The sequence below is a fragment of the Gossypium raimondii genome, chromosome 4, assembly GCF_025698545.1.
Source record: "Gossypium raimondii isolate GPD5lz chromosome 4, ASM2569854v1, whole genome shotgun sequence".
Classification (NCBI taxonomy): Eukaryota; Viridiplantae; Streptophyta; class Magnoliopsida; order Malvales; family Malvaceae; genus Gossypium; species Gossypium raimondii.
The window spans coordinates 44,161,452-44,188,909 of record NC_068568.1 but is presented as its reverse complement, the minus strand read 5'-3'; the positions used below and the strand labels follow the sequence as shown (position 1 = coordinate 44,188,909).

The 27,458-nt window shown below is 32.3% G+C and overlaps 5 protein-coding genes and 1 non-coding gene across 6 annotated transcripts; 1 reads left to right on the top strand and 5 right to left on the bottom strand.

Moving 5' to 3' along the window:
* Nucleotides 1-5,452: 5,452 nt before the first annotated feature.
* On the bottom strand, nucleotides 5,453-6,149 carry LOC105780979 (uncharacterized). The gene has a single exon (XM_012605531.2). It carries the CDS (start codon nucleotides 6,033-6,035, stop codon nucleotides 5,646-5,648), a length of 390 nt encoding a protein of 129 aa, XP_012460985.1. The 5' UTR covers nucleotides 6,036-6,149; the 3' UTR covers nucleotides 5,453-5,645.
* Nucleotides 6,150-12,261: 6,112 nt separating this feature from the next.
* On the bottom strand, nucleotides 12,262-13,283 carry LOC105779214 (expansin-A23). The gene is made up of 2 exons (XM_012602992.2): nucleotides 13,112-13,283; nucleotides 12,262-13,014 (listed from the first exon to the last, which is right to left on the bottom strand). The coding sequence occupies exons 1-2, from the start codon at nucleotides 13,275-13,277 to the stop codon at nucleotides 12,392-12,394; spliced, it is 789 nt and encodes a 262-aa protein (XP_012458446.1). The 5' UTR covers nucleotides 13,278-13,283; the 3' UTR covers nucleotides 12,262-12,391.
* Nucleotides 13,284-14,820: 1,537 nt separating this feature from the next.
* On the top strand, nucleotides 14,821-14,910 carry TRNAY-GUA (transfer RNA tyrosine (anticodon GUA)). Its single transcript is given in 2 exon segments — nucleotides 14,821-14,857; nucleotides 14,875-14,910. It is a non-coding gene; the product is annotated as a tRNA-Tyr (tRNA).
* A 321-nt stretch (nucleotides 14,911-15,231) lies between these two features.
* Nucleotides 15,232-18,071, bottom strand: LOC105780508 (biotin carboxyl carrier protein of acetyl-CoA carboxylase 2, chloroplastic). The gene is made up of 7 exons (XM_012604889.2): nucleotides 17,583-18,071; nucleotides 16,906-16,962; nucleotides 16,666-16,820; nucleotides 16,227-16,551; nucleotides 16,085-16,156; nucleotides 15,801-15,866; nucleotides 15,232-15,481 (listed from the first exon to the last, which is right to left on the bottom strand). The coding sequence occupies exons 1-7, from the start codon at nucleotides 17,754-17,756 to the stop codon at nucleotides 15,458-15,460; spliced, it is 873 nt and encodes a 290-aa protein (XP_012460343.1). The 5' UTR covers nucleotides 17,757-18,071; the 3' UTR covers nucleotides 15,232-15,457.
* Nucleotides 18,072-19,564: 1,493 nt separating this feature from the next.
* On the bottom strand, nucleotides 19,565-22,377 carry LOC105780638 (probable mitochondrial-processing peptidase subunit beta, mitochondrial). The gene is made up of 9 exons (XM_012605073.2): nucleotides 21,661-22,377; nucleotides 21,348-21,512; nucleotides 21,093-21,230; nucleotides 20,851-21,002; nucleotides 20,623-20,731; nucleotides 20,400-20,498; nucleotides 20,239-20,304; nucleotides 19,938-20,045; nucleotides 19,565-19,829 (listed from the first exon to the last, which is right to left on the bottom strand). The coding sequence occupies exons 1-9, from the start codon at nucleotides 22,294-22,296 to the stop codon at nucleotides 19,743-19,745; spliced, it is 1,560 nt and encodes a 519-aa protein (XP_012460527.1). The 5' UTR covers nucleotides 22,297-22,377; the 3' UTR covers nucleotides 19,565-19,742.
* Nucleotides 22,378-22,541: 164 nt separating this feature from the next.
* Nucleotides 22,542-24,918, bottom strand: LOC105780639 (microtubule-destabilizing protein 60). The gene is made up of 7 exons (XM_012605074.2): nucleotides 24,108-24,918; nucleotides 23,980-24,025; nucleotides 23,456-23,545; nucleotides 23,234-23,353; nucleotides 23,002-23,160; nucleotides 22,814-22,908; nucleotides 22,542-22,737 (listed from the first exon to the last, which is right to left on the bottom strand). Exons 1-7 carry the CDS (start codon nucleotides 24,794-24,796, stop codon nucleotides 22,659-22,661), a joined length of 1,278 nt encoding a protein of 425 aa, XP_012460528.1. The 5' UTR covers nucleotides 24,797-24,918; the 3' UTR covers nucleotides 22,542-22,658.
* Nucleotides 24,919-27,458: the final 2,540 nt, after the last annotated feature.

Here is a 27,458-nt window from a genome sequence, read left to right as displayed (position 1 = left end):
AATAAGAACATATAATAAAATTAATATTAAAAAAATATAGCAATGCTAACTCTATGCCATTGATCTCATTTTCCTATTAAAAAATTCAACTCACCTAAAACTAAATTTAAAGCTCAATATAATTAATTATTTTTAAGAAAGGGCATATAACACAACCTAGAATTTGGCTACTAACATCTCCCATACATTTTCCTATTAACTTCATCTAAATTCAAATTTTTGCTCTGATATTTTTAAACTCAAATTTGAGTACCAAACCCATAATATTTTTCTCTATCCTCGTATGGTGATCTCTTTGTTAAGAAAAATACTCAACTACATCGATCACGCTATGAATCTCTTTAGTACTAATAAAAATTCAATTTCATCTAGCATGTATAAAATTGTATTCAAAATCATATTTTGGAGACAAAATACAGAGGCAAAGGGCTAAATAAGGTATATATGCCATTTTTTTATTTGATCTTTTTGGTTTTTTTTTTGAAAATTAAGAAAATAGATCAATTTTGGAGAGAGTGTGTGAAAGCGCATTTAGCTGGGCCCGTTTATTAAGACTCTTGTAACTATGAGTTTTAACAAACACGTCGAGGATATGGGAATACGAAACATGACACATTTACTTCACTAGAGCAAGTGAAAGATTGTTGGGAAACATGCCCATATTGTAGTAAACATGTAACTGTTTTCTATTTATTTGAACGATAAATTAATAAATAAAGTTAATTTCACATTTCACTATTATGTCTTTTATATTTTGTATGCCAAGCAAAATTGCGACAAGCTAATATTAGCTCATTGATTGTCTAAGTTCAAACTAAAGATAAGTGGTATTGTAAGAAGGTTTACATTGCAAGAAAGACAACTTACTTCAATAGATAATCTAAATGAGTCCATAATCCCGTAAAAAAATCGAAGTGAGCATTTGATTCAAATATTGAGAAGGATTATTATGCCGTCTACAATTCCAATTGGGGAGATGGCTAGTCTTGGCTATCGGAGCAGTTGACTCCACAAGTAGAGACTTAGATGTATTCATTGGTGGATTGATACATTGGACTAGATCCAAGATGAATTAATTCTAAATTCGTTTGTGAATTAATTCATTTGCGACGTTCATGGTGTGATTTACCTAAATCCCGAGTTAGTCACTAACCATACGTATGCAACTCATGTGCTTTTATATAAGTGGACGCTTATGCTCTAAAGATGATCGAGCCCATAGCCGGTATGTTGGGTATATGACTTGTGTATGGCATGGCTTTACTAGCAACAGTGGAATTCATAGCTCAATTAAAAAGTTAATGATATCCTCTCATTGGCATTATATAGAATGATAAATATAGAATGTGGTCACGAGTTACTTGTTCTCGAATGAGCAATTTATCACAGTCATTTGTTGACAGTGGTCATAATAATCATTAAGAAGACACAATTATGGCAATGAGATAAAATAGGATTGTATTGAGTGGACAGATTTAAGTCAACGGAATCAATGATATCATATAAGGGTAGCACATGCATGATGAGGTCATTGGACAAAGAAGTGGATGAATTACTTTCGTAAATAGTATACAATAAGGAGTTTTCAATCATGGTACTTATTGTGAACTGACTCTATAATTAAGCAATTGCGAATTATTGGAAGACATAATTGTAATCACTAAAGCCTAATTATATATGTCAGATTGGTTCATCCGCTAGCTCAACAAAAGCTCGATCGGAATGCATTTGAATCAGAAGAAAATTCTACGACTTTAGGAATAATTTAATTGAGCTGATTTATTCGATGTGAAATTAAATTAGGTAGTAGCGAGAATTGTTCAACTAGAGAATTTGATTAAAAAATTTTCTTGAAAAATTAATTTGGAAAATTTAAGTGATTTTTGGAAAAATTAAATTTGACCAAATAAAATTAAATTAATCAAATAAATTAAAATTAATAAGATATTTTTGGATGTTAATTTTCAAGTCAGACAATTGACCCAATGGGTAATTGAACTTCAAAATTGGACCTGAGATCGTAAATTGTGCCCGGTTGCCCAAAACCAAGACCAAGACCCAAAAATTAGTCGAACCGGGCCCAGTATGTAAAATCGGGCCAACGATCTAATTGGTGGCTAGATCGGACTGTTCGGGTCGTCATTGACCCGAATCGAACCGGCTCGAGGTGTCATAAGGGTGTCACAGCTGCATCACCGGACACGGCAATGCTGATGGCTGCAACGGTGGTGTCCCGATGACCGATGCAGTTGGTCGTCGGTGATTGAGTAGTGGAAGAGTTACACTCCTACTAGAACTCTACTAGAGAATTTGATTTTAGATTAATTATTCCAAAAATAATATTATTTTAATATTTTAATATTAAATTAAATTTAATGTTTATCTACAAGATAAACATTCTATTATTTTAATAAGATTTATTATTAAATTAATATAATATTTATCTTGATAAATATTAAATTAAATTTAATATTAAAGTGATTAAGTTTAATCATAGTTGAACTTTCTAAACTCTCCATATATAAAGAAAGTATTGGGTCATTATTTACACACACTTGAATTCAAGAGAAAGTTGTAGAGAGAAAATTCTCTAAAGAGATTATTTCAAAAAAATTCTATAGATATTTTTCTAATTTACAATTTGATCCAAAATTTTAGAGAAATTGTAAAATTACCCCACTGGTAATTTTTGTGAAAAATTTTCTAATTCAAAGCGAACCAATACTCGACAGATGTGAGCTTGAGGATAGTGGAGAAGACTACTCGGTTGAAATGCTAATCCTAGATGAATCGAAAAGGTACAATTTTGATTAAGTGTTTATTATTTTATATATCACAACCAAGATATTATTTTTGAAAAATTTTTAAAACTCTGATTTTTCCCTAAATTTATTTTTCACTGCATTTTCTAAACCTGTTTTTCCAACAGATTTATTGGGCATTAGAATGCCCCAGATTAACCTCAGGATGAATGCTCAAGCGTATTGTTTTTTGATAATATTTGGCGTGTTCGAAGGAAGATATTTGAAATTGGTTTCTAATCACTTAATATTTATCTAGCCACCATAAAACTTATTCGACACAGTCCCCCCAAAAATGCCTCACAAAGGTCCTTACTGGGAACGACCGTTGACCCTGTGACGACTGGCCCATCCACCAATAAACCGAGTTGTAAAGCTATGTCCTCGATTGTGATTATACACTCGCTGCATGAAAGATGGAAAATGTGTGTCTAAGGCCTTCATCTTTCCACCAACACGCTGATGACTGTAGGATTGAGTTTGTACCCCCTAGACATACGAGACGCATGCAAGAATCCTATGTCTTGCAAGAAATCACGAATTTTGATATTTGGGCTCTTTGACAAGTTATGTATGAACCCCTCCAAAGCACAATCATCTGCCTATTTATATCGACAAAAAAATTTAATTTAAAATATTTTAAAAACTAGAATACTTTAAATTTCACTTAAATGAAAACAACGAAATTTAAAATTTCGTCTTATCATTATTGCTTAAGCGGCAGAAATGTGTTTGTCGTCGAAACGAATCAGAGAGGTTGTCATTCATGAAAATTTAATCGAAACGAATAATATACGAAATAATTAAATAAAATTATAATATTTTTAAACATGCGTATCAAAAAATTTAGAACAAAATTTGATAGAATTGAGAGAGTTAGATTTGAATGAAAAGAATGAAAAATGGCTTATTATTTATAAAAAAAATACCGTTGGGACGCTTCAAAAATTTTACCGTTACCAACGTTCAATAAAATGACCGTTAGTGGAAAGCACGTTCAATTAGGTACATTTTCGCACACTCTCTCTAAATTTGGTCTATTTCCTTAAATTTTTAAAATAAAGCCGTCTAAAAGACTAAATAAAAAAATTGGCATAATTGCCAAATTTAGCCGAGGCAAAGATCACCATCCCATGTGAAAAAAAATGTAGGGGAGGGATTTGATAGAAAAAGGGCCAAGCTGTAAGCTTTCTTCCCCCCCCAAAAAAAATGGCTTTTGCACGTGGGTTTCTTAACATTTCACTTTCTTCACAATTCATAGCTCACAAAGAATAACTGATTGAGCATGCCCTCACAATGGGTCCACTTTCTTATATTTTCCATTTCTCACTTCATTTATTTACTCTCTTTTTTTTTTAGAACCTTGGTTCAAATCTTGTTGGTAACAATTTTGAATCTTTTTTGTACTTGTTGCTATTGATGTAATATTGAAGAGTTAATTGATTCAAAAAAAAATTGTACTTGTTAAGATTTGAACCAAGGTTTTAAGGGAAAAGAGCAAGCATCTCAACCAACTAAGCTAAACTAATTAATTGACATATTATAAAAATACTGTTATTATCTTAATTATATTACTTACGTTCTAACGATTTATCGGACCTATTCCATACACGTGTCAAATCAAAAAAAAAATAATACAACAATTCTGTAAAAAAAATCCGGTGTTTACTTCAAATAAATAAGGAAAATAATGATTTGAATGTTTCAAAATTTAATTTTAAACCGAAAAAATCGAAATTTAGGGGAACAAAGGATCGTTTTCGACGAAAAGTGCGGTAAACCGCCTTCGACTGTTTGTCAACGCGTAGATCTCGAAAAGTTATTCGAAATCAAAAAAAAATTCGTCTCAATCGGACAACCGAGCCAAAAGTTATGGCCTTTCAAAGTTTTCCAAGCTAAAAAACATAAACTGTTCATGCCACGTCAGCAAATCGCGTCCTAGGGGGCGCGATTTGTGTCCACGTCAGCAAATCGCGCTTACATGGACGCGATTTCCTGGCGCGTACCCTGACATCGCGCTGACGTGGACGCGATTTCGTGGAAAACGGACCATTCCGGTAAATAATTACATAAAGGGCCCATTTCGATAAATTTAAAAAAAAAAGCTTTTTTAGTAATTTGCCCTTTTTTTTTCTTAATTATCACTATGAAATGAAATAAAGGCAAAAATTAAAGCCCAGTCTCAAGTGTTTAGGCTGAATCCTACAAGTACGCATTATACTTTCGACATTAATTTTTATTTATTTATATCTTACTTTTATTTGCATAAGTAAAAATTATATCAAACTGTACTTCTAAATTATTTTTATCTTTTTTCAATAGGAGAATAAAAATTAAGTTTTTCTCTGAATATTTAATATTTTAGTTGGATTTTAAATTTTTCAAGAGAAAAAGTTGAATATTATTAAAAGGATAGAAATGACGTGGAATTACAGTTTCAATAATTTCATCCTGAATTTCAAAATTTTAATTTAGATTTAAATTTTTCAAAATGAAAATATTGATGTGACATATAATTATTGAAAAATAATACAAATAACATAGCGTCACTCACTGTTTCTTACAATTCTATACCTTAAACCAAGTGCATTTTTTTTTTGCTTATATTTATTTAAGCTATGTCTATACATGCCAAAGAAATAAGGAGAAAATAATAGAAAATTTTCTATGCTTATAATATATATAGATTTCCAAAACCCTTTCTTTTCTTTTTTCTTTTTCATTTTCCGTCATTTTCTCCTTCACCAAACAAGTAACAAAAGATCTTGTCTTCCTTCTTGCATGAAAATGAAAATATCCCAAAAGGAGTTCAAAAAAAAAAAACTTGGAATGATTATTTAATGACTATGATTGATGTTGTTGAACAATTTGGTGCTGCATTTCATTATTAGACCCTTCATCACCATGATCATAAAAATCAATAAGCTTTTGCAAAAGAACAGCTTGGGTCTTCAACACAATGATGTAATCTGCAGTTTCTTGGAACAGCTGTTCTACTTTAACTATCCCATTACTTCCGTTTCTGACATTATTACCAGGAATTAAACTCTTCAAAGCTGCGAGCTTCTCGGAAATTACCTCCTTCGACTTAGAACAAGACTTGCTGCAAATCCTTCTTCTCTTACTGCTGCACACAACTCGTTTCCTAGCCACTTTTCTTGCTCTACTTCTCATTGTTGATGATTTTCTTTTCGATTTCTTCATTGGGTTTTTGAAATGTTTTTGGATCCTCATTTTTTTTTCTTTTTTTGCTTGGTGGAGGAGGGAAGCTGTTTGTTTCGAGAGAAAGGAAGAAGAAAATGGTGAGAAATTCTTTTTTTTTTTCTTGCGAGAGAATACAGAGAGCTTGTAAGTGGTAACGGGTTTTTGTAAGGGCAAGTTAAGAATTTGCCACCCGTTTTATGGTATTTTACGGATATGCCATTGTAGTATTCTTTTAAAATGGATTTAATTTGGGGTAAACTACTCCAAGGTCACTAAACTATTAATAAGTTTCTGTTTTAGCCACTTAACTTCAAAAGGTTATAAAATGGTCATTGAATAATTCGAAAATTTTAATTGAAGCCACAGAGCTGTTAAAACCATTGCTATATGGCCTTCTCTTTTGCACTACATGCACTAATTGAAAACTCTCATTCTTCTTCTCTTTTACAGTTTAGTTCTTTTTTATGAAACAACTTTTACATCACAAATCTGTGAACTAAAATCTAAACAACTTTCTTCTCTAATCTCCGATACTGGTCGTTAGATGAATTTGGATCTAAGGTATATTCTTCTACGCGATGATAGGTATTGATCACTATACTGGTCGTTGAATCGTCGTTTGAAGCTCGCTAGTTGAATTTTTTTTAAAAAAAGTAATAGCCCAATGACTTAAATAAAAACTTTCGAATAGTTCAATTCTATTTTTTTAATTTTTAAAAGTTAAGTGACCAGAACATAAACTTACTAATAGTTTAGTAACATTTGGTGTAGTTTATCCTTTAATTTTTACTTAGCTAAATGCATAATTAATTTTAATTTATTCATTTGAATTGTCAAAATTAAAAAGTATTTAGTTTAATATTTGTAATTATTTTTTATTAAAAGTATTTTTAATAATTGAGACGAGTAGGTTGTTAGGAATTGAATCTAAACTATCATGCCACACAACACAATACTTTTATAAGTAAGCCAAAAAAATATTAATATAATTCTTTATACAATATTTAAACTATCCATAACTTCTCTCAATTCTTAAATAAAAATTAAAACACCAAATAACACGATGTGACGTAAAAATAATATGATATAAAATATAATTAACTATAAGATAAATATACAATATATAATATGTTACCAAAAGAATATTATATAATATGAAAAACAGTACAAATTCATGAGCATATATATCATCATTTATATAAAAAAACCATTATATATCTCATTTATTTATTTTATATTTATTTTAAGAAAACAACCTAAAGTGGATATAAACTCCATTTTTACTATATAAATTGAAATTTTGCACAAATTTTACCAAAAATTAAATAAGATTAACCATATATACTTCTCCAATTTAGAATTTTCATTAATCTATTCTAAACTTCATTATTGATTAACATGTTTTTTCTTATTTATATCGAAATATTTAATTAAATTGATGTTATAAATTAATCGGGTGACAACTCAATTAAAAATATTTAAAAAATTCCTTTTAAAACAATAATTTTTTATTTTATCATTTTATATAAATCTATAAAAAAAAACAAATTGTACTCAAAATATATCTAAAAAGGAAATGATATATGGTAGAACTCAAATCTAGAACATTAAAATTTCTAAAGTTTTAATTTGATCATTTGAACCAAAATTTTATTAATTTTTTCATGTTTTATTTGTTTCATAAATTATTTAGAAGATATACAGTAAAAGGTACATTTAAGTGTCACGGGGCTAGATCTTTTGTCTCGCGATCCGTGCGGCCTTAGGCAATCTGTTCGCTCCAGACTCGCCTAAGGCAGCCTTTACACCCAAAAGTGAGGATTCATTTAGAATTCTTTTAGAATCGGGTCAATTTTCGTGTGCTAAATGTTCCCTATCTAATCAACCAACCTTCATGAGACGCATTTTGTACCATGGTCACGAGCTTTGTACTTTAGCCTGTGACATAAGTGTAATGATTGGGTGATGAAAGGCCAAAGCACAACTTGCAAGCCCAACAAGTCAGGAACGGAGGCTACGCCACTGCTCCTCTCTGCCACCACCCTTAAAGCCTGCCTATCTGTAACGCCATATACACCAACATTCTATCCTTTTTTTCTTTCCCAGAATACCCCTATATCTTCAAATAATAAGCATTTTCATTAAATTTAATGTTAATTACGATTTTATAACTCAAATAATACTTGTCAATGAGATCTGAGATCAATGGTTCGGATATTATATTATGTAAATATATAGATTCTCTTAATTATTTAGTTTATAACAAGTATATTAGAAATAAATTTAGTAAACTTGTAAACGCACACTAATTGATAATTTAGGGTAGGTTTGGATAGACGGTGCATTTACCTACGGTTAGTGTAAAAATAGCGGTGACGGTGAGATTAGATACTGTAACGATTCTGTAGCATGAAACAAAAAGTAAGCTAAACGCATCGCACCGCACCCAATCGTTCATCTAAATCCACCCTTAGTAGACAAGAATGGACCAATGTAGAGATGTGAAAAGAGGATAAACTTAGGTGATTATTGCTGATAAGGATAATAATGCCAATCAAAATATCAAATATTGGAGTCCACAAGATAATTACTAATATAATTTGTCCAACTGAAGTCCCTTAACAATAAAGAAGAGAACTCGATGTTACACTCAATCCATTTATAACACATTCTCACCGCTAAATAGAAAAGAAAAAGTAGAGGGGAAAAGAGTGAAAACAAGCGGGGGTTAAGAGGTAGTTTGGATTATTAGGGTTTAATGGCATTGTTGGCTTCCCCAGAGGGTGCATGTGAAGGTGATATGGGCCAACAAAAGCTCCATTGGGTGAAAGAAAAGCACATGGAGGGGTAGGGCAAGGCACATGGCAGTGAAGAGGTTTTGGATTGTAGCTTCCAAAGGGGTGATTGCATGTGAAACAAAGGTGAGACAGTGAAGCAGCATGAATTGTACACCGTGTTCACCACATTCCCTGCATGGCCCAACCTCACTACATCTTCACTCCCTATTAATACCATTTACCATATACAACATGAAAAAGTAATATGAACCCGACACCACATATACAACTATCTCCACATTTTTTTTAATATACCGATACTATATGTATATACCATTTCTTTTTGTTCTTATCTCTTATTACCCATTTTCCCAAAATTTTCCATCTTTATTTTAATTTTGGAAAGATTAGCTTTGGTTTTGTTTATTATTAGAATTGAGTTTAAATGATCACATATTTACACATGAGGTTTCAAGTTTATTTGGGATTCTCCATGTGTGTCATGTGTAAATTTTTTTATTATATAAATATCTTCATGAATTAGATTGAACAACACTCTCGATTGGTCAAAATATATTTAAAATGTAATTTTTTATATTTAAATTTAAATAAAACATTTAGTTAATGAATAGTAATTCATATCATACAAGTTTTTAAGACTATTTTAATTATTTATTTATGTTAAATGAACTATTTCCTTACTTAAAAAACTATTTCTCCTCAAAGTTAGCAACATGTTTGGGTCTTAAAAATAAGCTGTTTTTTTTTTTCAACAATCTTACATTCCTTAAAGTAGACTCAATTTGCCTTAAATTATTCATTTCTTTATGGATCTGTTCATCCATAAGTTGGACTGTAAATAAGAAGAAGAAAAAAAGAGATAATAAGTCTATGTTTTTGGGCGAAATATATCTTAAAATGATTTCAATAAATACTATTATTTAAAAATAGTTATTAATTTTTTTATTGAGTCTTAGTTTGACTGGTTTGAGTATTGTTGTGTCAATGTAGGAGGAGGTGGGTTTGAATGCACTAAAACAGCGTATTATCCTCTTATTTATGGATTGAGAATGGACTATGGATAATTCTAGACATCGTGTCAAATAGAACAAATATGATCAGAACCTACACTACATCTGACCATTCGTAATTTTATAAAGGTAACACTAACTCACTTGTTTTCCAATTATCAGTGTTTTGTGTTTTTATTTATCATTAAAATTTAAATACGAAAATCCTATAATTATTAAATAAAAAAGAAATATTAGAGAATCTAAGTGTTTAAATCATGTGTTGGTTTTAATTTACTTTATTCCTTTTGTTTTTTGGTCGGCAAAGGATAGCAACATGGATACTTCAGCTTTTCTGGTGGGGCAAAAATCCCATGACCCACTTCTTTTGTCTACCATGCCTACATTTCTTCCTCCCAGCTTTTTGTTGTTTTCTTTCTTTTCTTTTTTGGACTCGAAATTACATAACTTGAATAAAAGAACATACCAAAATGTTTAGATTCCAAATTATTAATTTGTCGAAAATAAATTAAAAACTGACTGTGACATGAAATATACCAACACAATATGAATAGAATTCCAAATATAATTCAAAGCTAAAAACAAGAGTGGACCTATATGTTTGGACCTAGATAAAAGGGAAAAAAGGCTACAATATTGAGAAAGCCCTTGAGCTTTGCTGTTTTATGTAAAAACAAAAGAAGTTTATATTACTGACTGTGACATGAAATATACCCTTCCCAGTTTTGGTTTAATGATAGTTTTTTCTTATGTTTCAATGGCACTCGAACATCCAATTTAACCCTGATTCGCATATACCTCTTTATTCCCCTTGTCACAAAAGTTGTATCATATTGGATGAACTGGTCAATAAAATTTTCAAACTGACGTGCTAAACCCTCTGAAATCACCCCCATTGGAAGATTATGAATTTGCACCCAAAACTCCGAGAAAAATAGTGGGACTTGTAGCGAATCTTCTCCTGGTTCTAATCGATGAAATATAGTAAGATGCCTATTAAACGACCATGGCATACCATTTATCAGCCCCTTTAGATATATTTCAAAGTAGATTCGAAACAGGCTTCTTTTCTCCCTAATATCTGTTATAAAGACCCCTCCTAGCGGATGTCATAGATCAGCCAAAGTATTCCTCATAGACGGAAAATGTACCACACTATTCGTTAGTACTCGCCCCACCAAACATAACCTATAATCTTCCTCCATCACTTTTGTATGCCTTTGAAATTGTAGCGGTACCTTTTCTTCATCAACGATATTAAGATTCGCCAACTCCTCCTCCAGTATCACAAAACTCTATTAACGCACCCTAGATTTCACCTTAATCGGAAAAAAAAAACCCAAGGAAAAAGAAAAGAGACGTGCTATTTTAACAGACAGAGGAATAGGCATGCTATACTAGCAGACCCTTAGCAATCTTTATGTATCATCTTGTTTTGTAGATAATATACTCATATTTAAATCATAGAAATGATATTATTGAAAGGAGCAACTATAAATTGTTTTTTAAAAAAATATCATGTACCATAATATGTACATGGCAAAGGGATAAAAAAATTAAAATGAATCTCGAGTAAACATTTTATAATCCAAACTTAAATCAAATAAAATCTTTATAAATTAAATAGTAATTTAGATTAATTCAAATTAAAAAATGTTTATCTTAAATTCAAATCATTTCGAATTAAGCGATAACTCAAGCTTTAAATTAATTTGGTTCAAGTCGGACCCAACTCATCCTTAAGAGGTCCTGAGCTTTTGTTGGGAATGACTTGAAAGGCCGAAGGTTAGGTTGGCTAAAGCTTTGAAACTAATGCATTGCAATGGTCCAATGTTAGCCCGTATGATTGATCCCCTTTCATAAAAATGCTACAATTTAAGCACATTCCATAAATTCTATAAATTTCTTTCTATTTATTTTTTTATTATGTTTATTTTGAAATTTTAATTTCTGGTTAGTAACTTAGAATTTATTGCAGTAAAACATTTTAGTTCTACTTGATACTACAATGTATCCATTTTTTAATATTTTTTACTACACTCACTCTATACAAGGAGTGTAAATTTTAACTAATAACATAACAAAGAATTTTTAAATTTATTTTATTCCATTTGTATTATTTTTAATGAAAAAATATTGTGTTTTATATTTCTTTAATGTAAAAATAAACTTGATTTTAATTAAATTAAGAACAAACATAAATACAGTTGAGACTTACTTTTTGAATTCAATCAATCTAGTTTATATTGTCGACAAAACACTTGATATCAAGTATTTAGAATCTTACATAGTCAAATCACAGACAGGTGGAAAGCTATTAGGACTGTACCTAATGTAATAATTAGTGTAATAATGTAAGATCTTGTGTAATTGCATGTAAGTTGTAAGAAAACAAGTGTTGACTAAACATTTTAATAACATGGCAATGAAACAGGATAATTTGCAATTATGTTTATTAAATTTCTTGTTTTATATAAAACAAACATGCACTCCTAAGGGCATGCACTAATCAAAACCCTAAACTGTAAACCACCTTAAAAACCAAAAAAAAAAAGAAAAAAAAAAGAGAGAGATTGTCCTAGAAGTTCTTTTTCCCATCAAATACTTGATTAAACTGCCAATTAGCTGGCACAACGGTATCGAACTGGATCATTTTACCGTCACTAGTCGTCACCTGAAACGATAAGCTTTGCCCCACTAACTTCGCTCCCGTCTGCCAATTCACACCCCAATTGCGGCTCATCTGCAACCACGACCCGGTACTCGACCCTTTGATTTTAACATCCTTAATATCACCAGCTCCTCCAACGTTGTACAACAACACCAATGTCCAGTAAGGGTTTCCCTTAATCTGGAACTGAACCCCACCTTTCTTGTAGCACAAGACACGACGGTACTTGACCGGGATGATCCCGGCTTTGTAATACGCTAGCTTAGTGAACATCAGCTTTGATAGATCAAAGTGTTTTAATGGTGGATTGCACCAGTTCCCCTCCGGTTTCGAGTAATTGGGAGGACAAAAGTTGGTTGCGGTCACTATGACAGAGCCGGCTTTCGGATAACACCATTGAGGGTCATTGAAACACTTGATCTCGAAACAAGCCCCGCAGGTGAGACCATTGTTGAACAATGCTGTGCTTAGTGCTGTCGTCTGGAGTCCGTACCCTTGCTTGAATAGATCACCATATCCGCAAGCTCCCTCTGCAATAACCAAACACGGTCTCAAGATTTGAATCTCGACATACGCAATGCAAAGCAAAAAATGTTGGAATAACCAAAACACAATATATGTACTTACGCATGGTGTCACCACCAGTCATATCACCATAAAATGTTGCATGGGCATCATACCAGTTTGGGTCAATCATTTGATTACCCATAAGCATATGCCTATTGGCCGCCATGGATGAAATCAAATGAACTGTAACCATGAGAAATGAAAAGAAAAGCTTCAGGGTAGCCATTGCTGCAAAAAGATGATTATTATTTTGATGAAAAACTGGGGCCAAGAACTGACATATAAATATAGGTCAAATGGAATTATAGAAGGTAAGGAAATTTATAAATTATGAGACTTTAATTTCACGATGGTTTTGGTTAATTACAGCAAAACTAATGTTAAGGAATTAAGAAATTACGGAAAATAATTTAATGTTTTTTTATGAATTTGGAAACAAACAGCCCAGTCTTTTTCTTCTACTATGTTTCCGTTACGTTATTCGCTAATTACCTGAGAAAGGGATTAACTCAATGTCACCCCCCAAATTAAATCTATTAATTTTTTAATTAAGGATTTCGTTTGTAACTGATATGATTTTGTAACACTTTTTTTTAGAGTTTAAGTCATTACCCTTTTATTTAATTTTTTTTTTGTCTCTTTTAGCCCTTAAACTTGCAATGTTTATTAAATCGCCCAAAAATAGATGAAAAAATTAACGTTTGTTAGCTTGCTGGCGTGACATACACATGGATTGCCACATGTTGTCACATTAGCAAATAATTTTTTTTAAATATAATTTTTATGCTCTTTTAATTAAATTTTTTAAAAATAATCTTTATAACTTTTTTTGAATTTTTAAAATTTTAAAAAACTAATTAATTGTTGACATGACAGTCCACGTGTATGTGACATCAACAAAGTCAATAAATGTTAATTTTTCTATCTATTTTGGGGTGATTTGACAAATAACACAAGTTTAAGAGCTAAAAAATGTAAAAAATGGTACTAAAACTTTTTTGTAAAGTTGGAGGGCCAAAAAAGTCATTATGCCAAAAAAACCAATTCCGTTATGAGCTACAAGTACAAATACGAATACAAGTTCAATCAAGTATAATGTAAAATCAAATTAATAAAAAATAGACAAAACTTACACATGACATACGTATGGTAGGATGGAGACCTACATATCACAATTACGCATAATGGTACTAAAACTTGGATACTAAAAAGTTCATAACCTCCACCTTAATCAAAAATATTAATTATTGTTTTTAATTATGAAAATTAAATAGATTATTATAATGTATACATTATTTTTAATTATTGTTTTGTTTAGTTTAGTTTAATTAAGATAAATTAAGTGATATCGTTACAATATATATTATAATAATTTTCCTTAACCCTTAAATAAAAAATCATTTAAATACAATTGAATTCATGTGAACTAAAACTTAATCGAAAATATTAATTTAGTTATTTAAAGTAATAAAAAGTTAAAATCTTTATATTAAAACTGTATATAAATATAATTGTCATTTGAAATTTTATAAAAAATTTATTATTTAATCTCTTTTAAAACAATCTTCACTTTTATAAACTACCCACTTATAATTCAAAATTTTAATTAAATTATTTCCTTTTGGTAAAATTTAAACTATTTGTTGTTTCTCAATTCTGACTATAAAAAACCCCAATTTCTATTATAATAATAAATATTATTCAAAATATAAATTCATATAATTTTTTATCCTCAGATGTATGAAACAATAAGCAACAATGACATCAATCCGACCTTAGCTCAGTTGGTAGAGCGGAGGACTGTAGTAGTTCATCTTATAGCGATCCTTAGGTCGCTGGTTCGAATCCGGCAGGTCGGATTTTTTTCCCACTTAATTCCTTTTGGGTAATTCCATCAGCAGTCCCTAAACTTTAATTGAAATTACTCCTTGGTCACTAACTTCTAAAAATTACATATTATTAGGTTGTTACATTTTGACCCCTAAATTATAGTTAAAATATTATTTTTAGTACTTTTAGAATTTTTCTTAACAATAATTCTAAGAACAATTCAAAAGAAATATTAGAAAAAATTTTGAAAATCTTATAATTATAATTTGAATTAATGTAACATATTAGAAATAGGTGATTTTTAATTATTGGGGTATGAAAATATTCAAATGCATTATCGAAATAAAATATTGAGAAATTCATTGGAGATAGTGATATTATATTTCTATAAAAGAGGAAAATGCAATGGAATAAATATAAGGGTACACGTCCAAAATGTAAGACAGAAACCCCAAAGAGAAGTGTTGCAGAGCATAGCACAGAGCACGGTACACCACCTTTATTATTTATGTCAACATTACAGAGTAGTAAATGAAAACATAGTTTGTGACCTCGGAACCCCCTCTCCTCCTTTATTCACCCCACTATTACAAATAGAGGCTGCAAGCAAAATCAATCACAACCAAATTTCTTAGCCAAACCAACACATCAAATCTCCCATTTTATTCGGTTTTTAAATGTATTCATCAGATAGTTCAGTTTTTAAACTTCACATATGAGTATTATAAGACTGCTTGCACTGCCACTCTACCAAATACTAATCATTCGTTTTTTAAATTGCTAAAAAGGTCGGTTTCGATTTTTTCCGATTAATTCCATTAGTTGGGTCGGTTTTATATGTTTGAAAAATATTTTAAGCCAGTCAAATATTCACTCCTAAAATCTAGGACATAAACAGAGTCAAGAGATAAGAGGTTACCATGTCTACACTAACTGATTTTCCATCCTCTACCAATATCTCCGTAACGGTTCCGGATTGATCAGCCTGTGAAGTCAAAAAATTAAGAACATAAGGAAGATATGACTATGTAACTAATCAATTCGAGAGTGAGTTCGGCAAATTAAGTTAAGAACACTAACAAAGAAAAATGATTGTAATACTTTCAAAAACTGCTAATCTATCTGCATGATTAATTTTAATTAAATTTGTTCAAACGGTCAAGGAATGCATTATGTTAAGGAAATATGAGGACAAGAACTTACTTCAATTTCGTTCATTAGTTTCATTGCCTCGATGATGCACACAACTTGGCCTTTCTGTACTTTATCTCCCACCTGAAAGACCATTGAGGAGTATTACAATCTTTGCACATTAGCAGAAACTATGGAAACTGCAGGCACTTACCTTAACAAATGGTGGTTCACCCGGTGCAGGGCTCCTGTAGAAGGTTCCAGCCATGGGGCATTTGAGGGGCGGATGAGAAGAACCAACCGCTTTAGCAGGGGGAGGTAACGAAGGTGCTGCTGCTGGAGGGGCTGGGTTAGCAGGAGCAGGAGCTGCTACTGGGGCTGCTGGAGCTGGGGTTTGAAACGTCGGTTGAGGTACGTACTGCGGCATGACAATTGGAGATGCTGATTCCGGCTGCTGCAAAGCTTCCTTCTTTCTTATGACAAGCTCACAATCTGATTGCTTCAGTTGCAGCTCCGTAATATCTCGTGAATCAACAAGTCTACTCATCAAAAGTAAAATAAAAATCAATTATGAAATTGATTATTCTTGTCAAACACATATTTACACAAGTCTACTCACAAACACAAAAGCGAAAACGATTCAATCAACTTACTTTACAAGGTCTGAAACTTGTGCCATGAATTCTGAAATTGCCGCAGCATCTGGAATAGCCTTCTCTGCGGATCTTTTATCATCTTCCTCAGGCAATGCAACTTTAGGTTTCATGTCAACAACCGCTACAGAATTTGATGATTTCTCTGCAGCAACCTTAATTTTTACAAAGCGGGTTAAATAGACGTGGATAAGATCTCGTCTAAAAGATTAAATTTCAACTTCACCGTGAAAAACACACCTCGTTAAGCTGCGTATGGCTTGCGAAGACTGTAGTTTGCTTCCCATCATTAGGCCACTGCAAATGACAGCCAGATACCGAACCAACCAATGAATTAAACAATTTACTAAAACGAACTGCGAATCGCCACTAATGATCATACGAACCGGTTATGCAATATGATTTTCGTAGACACGTTGATTGCAAAGAAGAAATATATGTATAACAAGCCATGATTTTAGACAAAACACATAAAGAAGCCTAGAAAATGGTCACCGTAATTCAAGAAAGAAAACAAAAATCAGAATATGAATTACCATTATGTATAAGAACTATGATCAAATATACTACTTCTTTCTTAATTCAGTAAAATAATACATCAAAATACCACCAAAAAAGCATCTAAATTATCGAGGTCTTCAATACTTGAACTCATCTATCTATATAAGCAATACTTCCACTTTTAAATATTGAAATTTTAAAAATAATTCATAAGATATGTTGAACATTTTGGCAAAAAAAAGCAATTTTTCTTTCTGTGTAGTAATAATTTATTCAACCATTGTTTCATAATAAAACCACAAAATTCAGATCCCTAAGCATAACCAGTAAAATATAATAAAAAAACCCATAAACTCAAGTCCCGTTCTCATTCAAAGAATTAAAAGCAAAAACAAAAAAGTATGAAAGTAACCAACCTGAGATGCTGAAAATGCAGGTACGCGGATTGAAGATCCAAATGACAAGCAAGATTTGGAGTTGAAATTTGAAGTTGGAGGAAGAGACAAAGAACCCTTGTGAGATTGGGTTTGCTGGTTTGTTTTCAAAAAAGAAGAGATCTTGGGGCATGGAAAAGAGAGTGAAGAAGCCATTTTTATTGTGGTTTAAAGCAAACCCAGAACTGGTTTCAGCTCTCTATATATAAACAAGAAGGAAAGAAAGATATAAAAAGAAGAAGAAGAAGAAGGCGATGAAATTCAAGAAATGGGAGAGAAATCTGAGGAAAAACCAAAGAAGGCTAAGCAAGAAATTTTGTTTTCCTTTATATAAATAAAGAAAATGTAGGTTTATAGTAAAAATGAAGAGAAAAAGTGGAGTGTTAATATTTGTTTATTGATGGTTCGATAATAACGAAGAAGAGAAGGAAAAAGGAAGAATCATGAAATGTGATGGTTTTAACTAACCTCAACTACGTTCACAACCCTACCACGCCGTCTGTCACCTTCTTCTCCTCTTCTTTTTCTTTTAATTTTAATACATGCTTTAATAATTCATTATCACATATTCAAATTTAACGGAAATAGGGTCGGGTAGCCTACTCGGTTCAATCCACCAAGAAGTTTTTGTTTTTAAGACAGCTTTTCGGGCAGATCGATTTGGACCAAAGTTTGAAATTTTTATTTTTAAAATCGAGCCTTAAACTAGTCCATGAACACCTCTAAGCATGATGGACTAATTTCAAAAGTTCAAAGAGCATAGGGATTGAAAGCATAATTAAACTTTTAAATATATCTAACTATACTATTATTTAAACTCCTAATTAAGGTGCTGCCACGAGTTAACTAAACACAACTAGATTAGAAAATGACTAAAAGCTCATTATTTTTACAAAGTAATAAATATTAATATGAGTATATTTTTATATAAAATATTACTGTGGTGAAATTTGAATTTGGACACTATAATCTTTAAATGTTCAACTTAACTATTTCGATCAAAACCTCATTTGATTTTTATACAATATTTTTATAAATGTATTTTTTACATAATTTTTCATCCACGTGAATTTGTCATAATCTAAAAATATTAATATTATTATATTAAAATATTAATAATTAATTAAACTATGTTGTCCTCCATTTAACAAATGATACTAAAAGAGAGTTAGATGCCTTACTTCAATCCAACTACACCAACAATCCATCCCACATAAAATGATTTAGCAGAATTAATAATTAGTAATTTTAAAAATAAGGATATTGAATAAATTTATTAAGAAATATAAACATGGTCAAAATATAAAGATGTAATTAAAGCGAAATTAAATTCATAAAGTTTTTAGATCAATACTTCAAACATCTAAATGTATAAAGCAGTGAGGTACAAATAAGTAGTTTTACTGAAAATAAGATAAGAAATATGAAGTTTTTTTTCTTTTTGCTAAATCTTAGGATTGATTATGAAATGTATTATATTTTCTATGGCGGATGTAATAACCTTTGGATATTTTATTAGTCTAGCAATTCATAAAAGATTTGATATCGTCTAATGGTTGTTATTATAATCTTTTATATGAATTACTATGTAGTAAAAGTTTATATTAATATTCTTGAAGGATTTAGAATGCTAGAAGCATATAGAAATTTTAGAAATTATTTATATGGATTGATTTGATTTAAACATATGTATTTTTAAACGATTACGATCAAAATAATCTCCCAAAATTCTCCTCTCATGACTTTCAAAAAATAAGGATTAAATTCTTAACAAATGCGTTCAAATAATCATTTGAAAAGTCAATATTTAAGATTAGAAGACGTGTAAAATTATATATCATGTGATGTTATGACGGGGTAAATAACCAAGGTTTTATTTCACTAAATTTTACTAATAAAATTTTTAATGAGATAACATTATACGTATTCTTTTCGGCTAAGAAAAATATGCCATTTAGAGGTAAGATCCAAATATACAAATGCAACCCAAACATTATCAACATCAAAATTCCTTGTAATTTTCAGCAAAAACGCTGAAACATGTTTTTATTAAATAACAATAAAAAAAATGCCAACCTTTGGTTTCGACTTTCGATTGCCCAAGAAAGATGCTGTACCATTGTCAAACTAAAGCAAGATAATCTAATATCGGTTCCAGTAGGTGCGGCGTCTGAACCAGTTGTAGTCTGGCAAATCTTGGACTGGGCCAATCGCAGCAATCACTATATCCTGCAAAACCCAACATAAACGGCATTAGATCATTTATATCCTGCAATTTCAGTATGTCATCCCATTGAAATTCATTAGCTTGAGCCAAGGTTCAGTTGCAGTTACTACCCTATCATAGAAAAATCGGTTTGCAACTCGTTTAATGGTGGCTGGATCAACAGCATCAATCCTAGCAAATAATTCGGCATACGGGATTCTCCGGCCGTATGTAAGTAGCTGCAAGAACGAAAGATTAACGCAGAAAAAGTAACTAAAATGAGGAATAAATGACAATATATGTTTATTTCTTGCCACAAAAGCTAAAGCACAGCCACTAGCCCTGCAACATGGTCAGCATGAGGAAATCGCTTGATAAAAGACTTATGCACGCAGCACTGGAATCAAAAGCACTTCGAGTGTAGAAATGTACCTGGTGTCCGATATCTTCGGCTACGGGAGTAGTTCCATCTGTATGAAGCATCAAGGATGACTTTAACTGCAAAAAGTTAAAAGTAACTAAGCATATTAGGCAAAATAGATTGACGAGTTATTTATCAAACATGAAGAAAAGATGACAGTAACCGTAGCTACCTGATTACGAGCACGAATCACATCAGCTTCTGAAACTCGATAAACTAACTTGGTTATTGCAGACATAATAGCATAAGCTAAATCCCCCAAACAATCGGGCTGAAAAAAGAACATAAAGCTTAGTTCTCCATCATCATGAAGGCAACCATTTTTGGTATAAATGTAAAACAGTTTAGTTAAACGAAGGCAGAGGTAATTAAAGAAAGGAAGTAGCAAACCTCACCTTGGCAACAGCGTATACACCAAAAAGACCAGTATCTTTATAGTTGGTATTGAAAGCCATCATGCTTTCTGCAATTTCATTAATGCTAACTTTTTGTGCCAGCTCGGAGCTGTTTAAAGGATTTTTGAAACTAATCAACACATCGTTGCTACAGAAGAGTCTCGTTCCGAGACTGCCAAAGCAGTGTTCAGTTTAAAAAAGCGATTCGATGTGAGGAAAAAAGCTCACCCCATGTGCTTTCCACCCCCAGCATATTTGCTCCATGACCCCAGCATCACCTGGATTACCATTAGCGCAACGGAATCCGGATCTGTCCATGCTGTTGCCTCAAAAGCAACCGCGAATTGCGCTAGAGGAAGATAGTCGTTGACAATTCTAACCTGGTTTTTTCCAAAGAAAAAACCTTTGAGAGCATAAGACATTGAATGAAAAAGGAAGTTTAAAAATTATTAGAGAAATGACATCCCTACATCTGAACCAGTAAAACTGGCCGGTTCTTTCGCAACTAGCTGAGTAGCAGTGGTTGAATCTGATGATAAATTGGTAAACAACTTCTTTGCTTGGTCAACAATTTCTTCATGCTTAACAGCTCCAGATGCAGCAATGACCTGCAAAAATTTACCGAACAACACACATTTATAAGAACCTACAATGGTATGCTAGGAAACCAATGGAATCAAAACCATGTTCATTGGTTTTAACGACTCGACCATATCACCGCATACCATTCGAGGAGCTGAGTAGTGTGTCTGAATATAGTTGAGCAGATGGTCTTTGGTGATCTTCTTCATATTATCAACAGGTCCATGAATATTTCTACCAAGAGGAGTGTATTGGAAAGCAGTTGAATGCAAGTGGTCAAAAACAGCTTCCTGTGTTTGACCCTCCACCTACAATATTTCCCAACATAATAGCGTTGTTTCTGAATAAAATCAACATAGAACAAGGTACAAGATCATTTAGCAAAACCCAAAATAACTTGTCCATATACTTAGAGTTTATTGAAACCCCCCATAAAGTTTAAAACTTTAGAACTACCTCCTGCATCCGCATTTCCCTTAGTATCGCATCCCTTTGTCTACTAATACTACGTTCTTCAAACTTGGAATTCTGCAAAATATCAGCCAATATATCCAAGGCTTTAAGGACATCACTGCCCATAACTTTGGCGTAATAAGCGGTTTGTTCCCTCGAAGTATAAGCATTCAAGTGGCCTCCCATATTCTCAATCTCTTCTTCCAATGCCCCCGCCGACCTCTTCTCCGTCCCTTTGAATATCATATGCTCCAAGAAATGGGCCGTCCCATTCGTCTCCTCCGACTCGAACCTCGATCCTGCATCGATCCACACCCCAACCGTTGCTGTTCGACAATGCAAGCTCGATTCCGTGGCCACGCGGAGGCCGTTGGACAACGTTGTAATTTTGGTTTCCGGCGAAGATAGGATGTGGGTGTGGGAAGTTTGGGTCGGGTGAGGAGATCCATATTTGAGGAAACGGGAATCGGGGTGTTCGAGTTTTCGGAGCCTTGAGTTGACGCAATGGGATAACCGGTCGTAGATCATGGCAGTCGGTGGAGGAGGGGCTGCGGCGGAGTTGGACGATCGAGCGACGGTTAAAGAAGAGAAAGGCTTGCGGGACCGACGAGCTAGAGAGAGAAGCTGTTTGATCGCCATTTTTGATGATTGTATTAGAAATTTTTTGAGGTTTGTAGTGGAATTTGGAGAGTGAAGAAGTAAAAAGTAGATTGTTTATGAGGAGAAGTGAGCTTAAAAATCCCTGTAACGACGCCTACGAATGGTGAAATAGATTAATTCTTGCTTAACTACTTTGACGATTTAAACTCAAAAAAATCGAAGACATTATTACCATAATGATCGTCATAACATCGTTACGTCCACGATTTTTTTAGAGAACAAAATTGTAGAATGAGACCTTCATTCATAATTCTTCCAAAAAAAATGCAGCTAAATTGGTTGCTAATATACAAATCTTTAAGAAAATGGGAGAATATAGTCGCTTGCTTCATGTCAATCCATTATATACAGAACTTTGTCTTCTTATGTCGTGGCATATGTAACTTTGGCTCCCTTGCCATTGTTGGATTCTTTGAGGACCTTCCAAAACAAAACCTGTTGTCAGTATAATTCGAATATGAGTATGGAGTTATTCATATGAATTTTTAACCTTTACCTTGTAGGAAGGAAAGGTCTGTCAAAGACAGGCATAGGCTGTGCCTTTGGAACGAGCTCTTTTCTCAACTTCTGTATCTCTTCTTCTTCTGCCATCTGCGTGATCAAAAGGATCGATGTTACAGTCCCTGCTAATAATAATATCACCTTAAGAAATCATGCATGCATTTTTCTGATAATTTTCTTTACCTTGTCCCGCCTCTCCCTTTCCATTTTATAGTGTTCTATTAGAATCATCTTCTCAGCTACTTGAAGATCGAACTCTGAACGCTCCGACGCTCGAATTTCAGAGCGGAGTCTCGGGTCTACTGGTCTTGTATTCTCTTTGACATGAGGTTTTATCAACACCTGCATCAATGCAAAATTGAGAGGGTGTTTCGAGTTTGGGATTTAAGGTCTAACTCTTTTAAGGACTAAAAACCTCAGGTTCATCTGTTGTCCATGGGAGGCCTTGAGCAATTGGGATCCTTTGTTTCTCTTCTTCCACCATCATTTCTTGGATCTTCTTCATGAATTCGCCTTCCTTCATTTTCCCTCTTTGCTGTAATGTTAACCAATAATCCAAAATTGTAACATACCAAACCAATATGAATACGATACATGGTCTAGATTGATTAACAGAGATTCAAGTTAAAAATGAAACCTCAGTTCTTAGCTTGAATGGTTTCTGGGAAGTTGGCTTGTCCCGCTTTTCCCCTCTCCTCCCACCAGTTGTCCCGAGACACTCAGAGCTCTAAAACCCACACATGAATGGATACAAAAATGTCATGAGCCACAATGCAATAAAATACCTTTATATATGCATTTTATCATACACTTTTTTGGATATTTATATAGGATATGATGCTCTAAGTACCCTCCAAACATATGAAAAAAATTTAAAGAATTCAAACATGTCTGTGTTGAACACATAATCCTATCCAAAACTCACAACTGAGTAGGAGGAACTTAGAAAAGATGCCATATAAGCAAGTAACTTAACACTTTGATCTTTGATCCTTAAGTCCTATATAGGAGAAACTTGAAAATAGCTTGCAGGTAAGAGGTCTAAAAGATTAATTCATAAGATAAGACCTCTTGGAAACATGTTATGGGCCCAAAAACATCACTAAACATTCAACGTGGTAAGAAGAGAAAATAAATTAGCAGAAGTGAGAGGTTACTTACATTTCTTTGGCTTCTTCGACCTCCATTAGAAGCCCTGCTTGAAACACTGCAAAATAAAGTAACAATATAAAAAGAAAAAATAAACAAAACCCAAATCTAAGAACTAATCCACCAATTGCTTCACTGACCTTCCTTGGCTGCTGCTATCCGAAGAAGAAGAAGACGCTGAGAAACGCCGATCCAGACCAAGGTTCTCAGCGGTCAAAACAAATTCTGATGGCCATTTCAATGGCTTCTTCTTCTTGTTATTATCATTCTCTTCTTTTTGTTCCTTTTCATCACTCCTATCGTCTGATTCCTTCGAATTTGGTGTCGTAAGAAGCCTCTCAAAGGCCTTAACCAAATTCATAACTTTCCCAGCTTCAGGCACACTGTTCATTGCTTCTTCTTCAACTTCAACTTCAACTTCAGTTTCAGCTTTGTTCTTGAAAAAATCCTCTTGAGATGCTCTCAGATTCTCGTAAGCGACACAGAGGCATTTCTTTGAATTCCCACTAGACTTCTCTTTACATTTGCAGTCAACCCCAACATTTGGATTTGAATCATCAGACCTTTCTTTCTTTAACTTCTTCTTAGCCACCACAAACTTTCTTTCCCTAAGTTTGTTTCTTGGTGAGTAAACTACCGGTGAGTAAACTACCGGATCCTTGGAAGAATATTTTTGGGATTTTGAAGATTTTGTTAATGGAGAACTTGTAGCAGAGATGTTTGGATTTGAATTCTCGGAAAGTTTGGAAAACTTTCGAGTTTTTGATCCAGAATTCCCTCGTGGATCTTTCACGGGAGTACCCTGTTTTGAATGCTTAGCAACCTCCATGGGAAAAGAAAAAAAAAGAAGAAATCTTCCAAAAAGTTTAAAATAAAAAAAATGGGGTTTTGGTCTAAGATTGATGAGAAAACAAGAGACAGATCGGAGCTTTTGATGAAAGAATGAATGAGAAGAAAGACATGGAAATCACGAAGAAGAAAAGTTCCGTTAGAGGTTGATGCTCTGTATAACGGCTAGTTTTTTGTGTTGTTTTGTAAACCGTCAGATTAATTGTTCAAAAAGTAAGGTTTTATTTATTCACCGTCGGATTACAAGATATGCAAAGATTAATAACCGTTTAGGCTGGGGACGACTAGACTGGATCAACAAGAAAGTTGCAATTTTCCCTTGAGTTTTTTCTTTTCATATTAATCTGGATGTTTTCAAAATTGGATAGGTGGTTAAATATTTAGGTTATCGATTCGTCGGTCCGATTGTTCAATTAGTATAGTTTCTCAGATTCAATAGTCTAATATCTTTCATTAGCCAATTCCTAATCCTATCGGTCCGCTCAATTAATCTGACTTGATTCAAACAATTATGATTAATCTTAAAACTTGATAACTTATTTCAATTTTGATCATGTTATATGTGACATTATAATATTGTGAACAAAATAATTCAAGGATTAAATATTGTCTTATCCAATCTGGGAATTAGAAATACATTGAATTTTTTTTATAAAATTGCAATGCATCGCTTTTAGGTTGTGTATTTTTTTTCATAAAATTAATTTGATGAATTGGATGAATTTGAGAAATTTTGAGATTTTTTTTTGAACACTAGGTTTCTATTAAAAAATAAGAGTTGAAGGACCACCTATAAATTTTCTTTAAAAATAGATTTTTTAATTCTTTTAAAAGATAAATTTTTGTCTATATTGAAGTACAAAAAAAATAGATTTAAGAGACAATTATGTATGAAGAAGATTATCTATACCTCGTTAATTACCTTAAATTTTAGAAATAAGAGTTCAAATTGTTAGTAATTACTTAAAATTTAAATAGACATGAATTTATTTAATTGAGATAATTAATTAAAATTTAAAATTTTAGCAAAATGTTATATTTTTATTGTAAAAATAGAATTTGTGTTCCCATTCTATCATTGTAAATAATTTTGTGAATGATGTCATTAATTTTAGTCACTTATATTATCATTTTGTTACGAAGTGGTCACTCTATTGTTAAACATTATTACCTCCCTAACAGTAGCCCTACGTAGTAGTCAAATAGGTTTTAAATGCCAACTTAGATGTCATATGTGGCAGTCCAAATTAAATTTATTTAATTAAAAACCTATTTTCATCCAAGTTGACATTTAAAACCCATTTGTACTATTACATAGGACCGCTGTTAGGGAGGTAACGGAGTTTAACGGTAGAGTGACCACTTCGTAACAAAACATAATGTAAGTGACCAAAATGTAACATTTCAAATATAAGTGACTAAAATGTAATCTGAGTCAAACAAAAGTGACTATTTTTATAGTTTACCCAAGTTTTTATTATATTTATCTATATAATATATCATATAAATTAGGCAAGTAGCTTCGAGCTCCCTTAAAATGAAATTTGTTTTATTTAAACACTTTAAAATTTTAAATTAGTAAATGTAAAATTGTACTTTGACTCCTTACAAATGATAAAAATTTGATTTAATCATTTAAAATTATAAAATTATATACTATTAAAATGGAGAAATTATATTTTTTATCACAAAATTACAATTTAATTTTGGCCCTAAAATATATATATAAATATAAAACTGTCAAAACCACTTAGACTTTTAACTTTTTATTTTTTTATTACTTTCCTTTTAATTCAAGTATTAACAAATTATAACTAAGTAATAATATTATCAAACTCAATTTGAGGTTGACATAAAGTTAATTGAGATAAAATATGGTTACAACAATCTTTTTATTTATTATTAGGAATCAGGAAGTATGCAAATACCCAAAGTAAATTTCCTTTTTTAGAATTATGAACTCTTCATCACATGCTTAGGCTTTAATTATAATAGTCGAAAACTTATCGATCCAAATTTTCGGATTTCACCATTCATCGCTTTAGTTATCTCCATTAAAGACTTATAATGATTGTGTTTTTGGATTTCATTGGAATTAATTACCGTAAGAAGAGTGAGAAGATTTGAATAAAAATACATGGGGTAAAAATTTAAGGCCTGTTTAGAAAATGAGTCGAGCCTTGGGTGAGGAGAAGCCACGGTCAAGTTCCAAGATGATTCAACGGTGGTGGCTCGTTTTGGCATCGGAGAGCAACGACAAGGAAGCGGCGGCCAGGAGCTTTGAAAACAAAAAATAAAGTAGAAAATAAGAGAAGAAAAAACGAGAGAGAGAAAGAAAAGGTGGATCATTTGGTGCTTCTCCAATTAGTGACGACATCAGAGTGGAAGTAAGGTGATTGGCAGAAGAGAACCCCAACGAGATTTCAAGGAGTTCTCTGTAAAAACAAATTAGAGGAAAGAGCAAGAGAAAAAAGTTGACTAGAGAACAAGCGTCGGTGACAACATTGAAGTGCGGCTATAATGCATGTTGAGGGTGGCTAGAGTTAAGAAAGAGATGTGGAGAATAAGAAGAAAAGAAAAAAAATGAAAACGGGAAAGAATAAAAGAAGAGGGAAAAACGAGAAAAGGAAAGACTAAAAAAA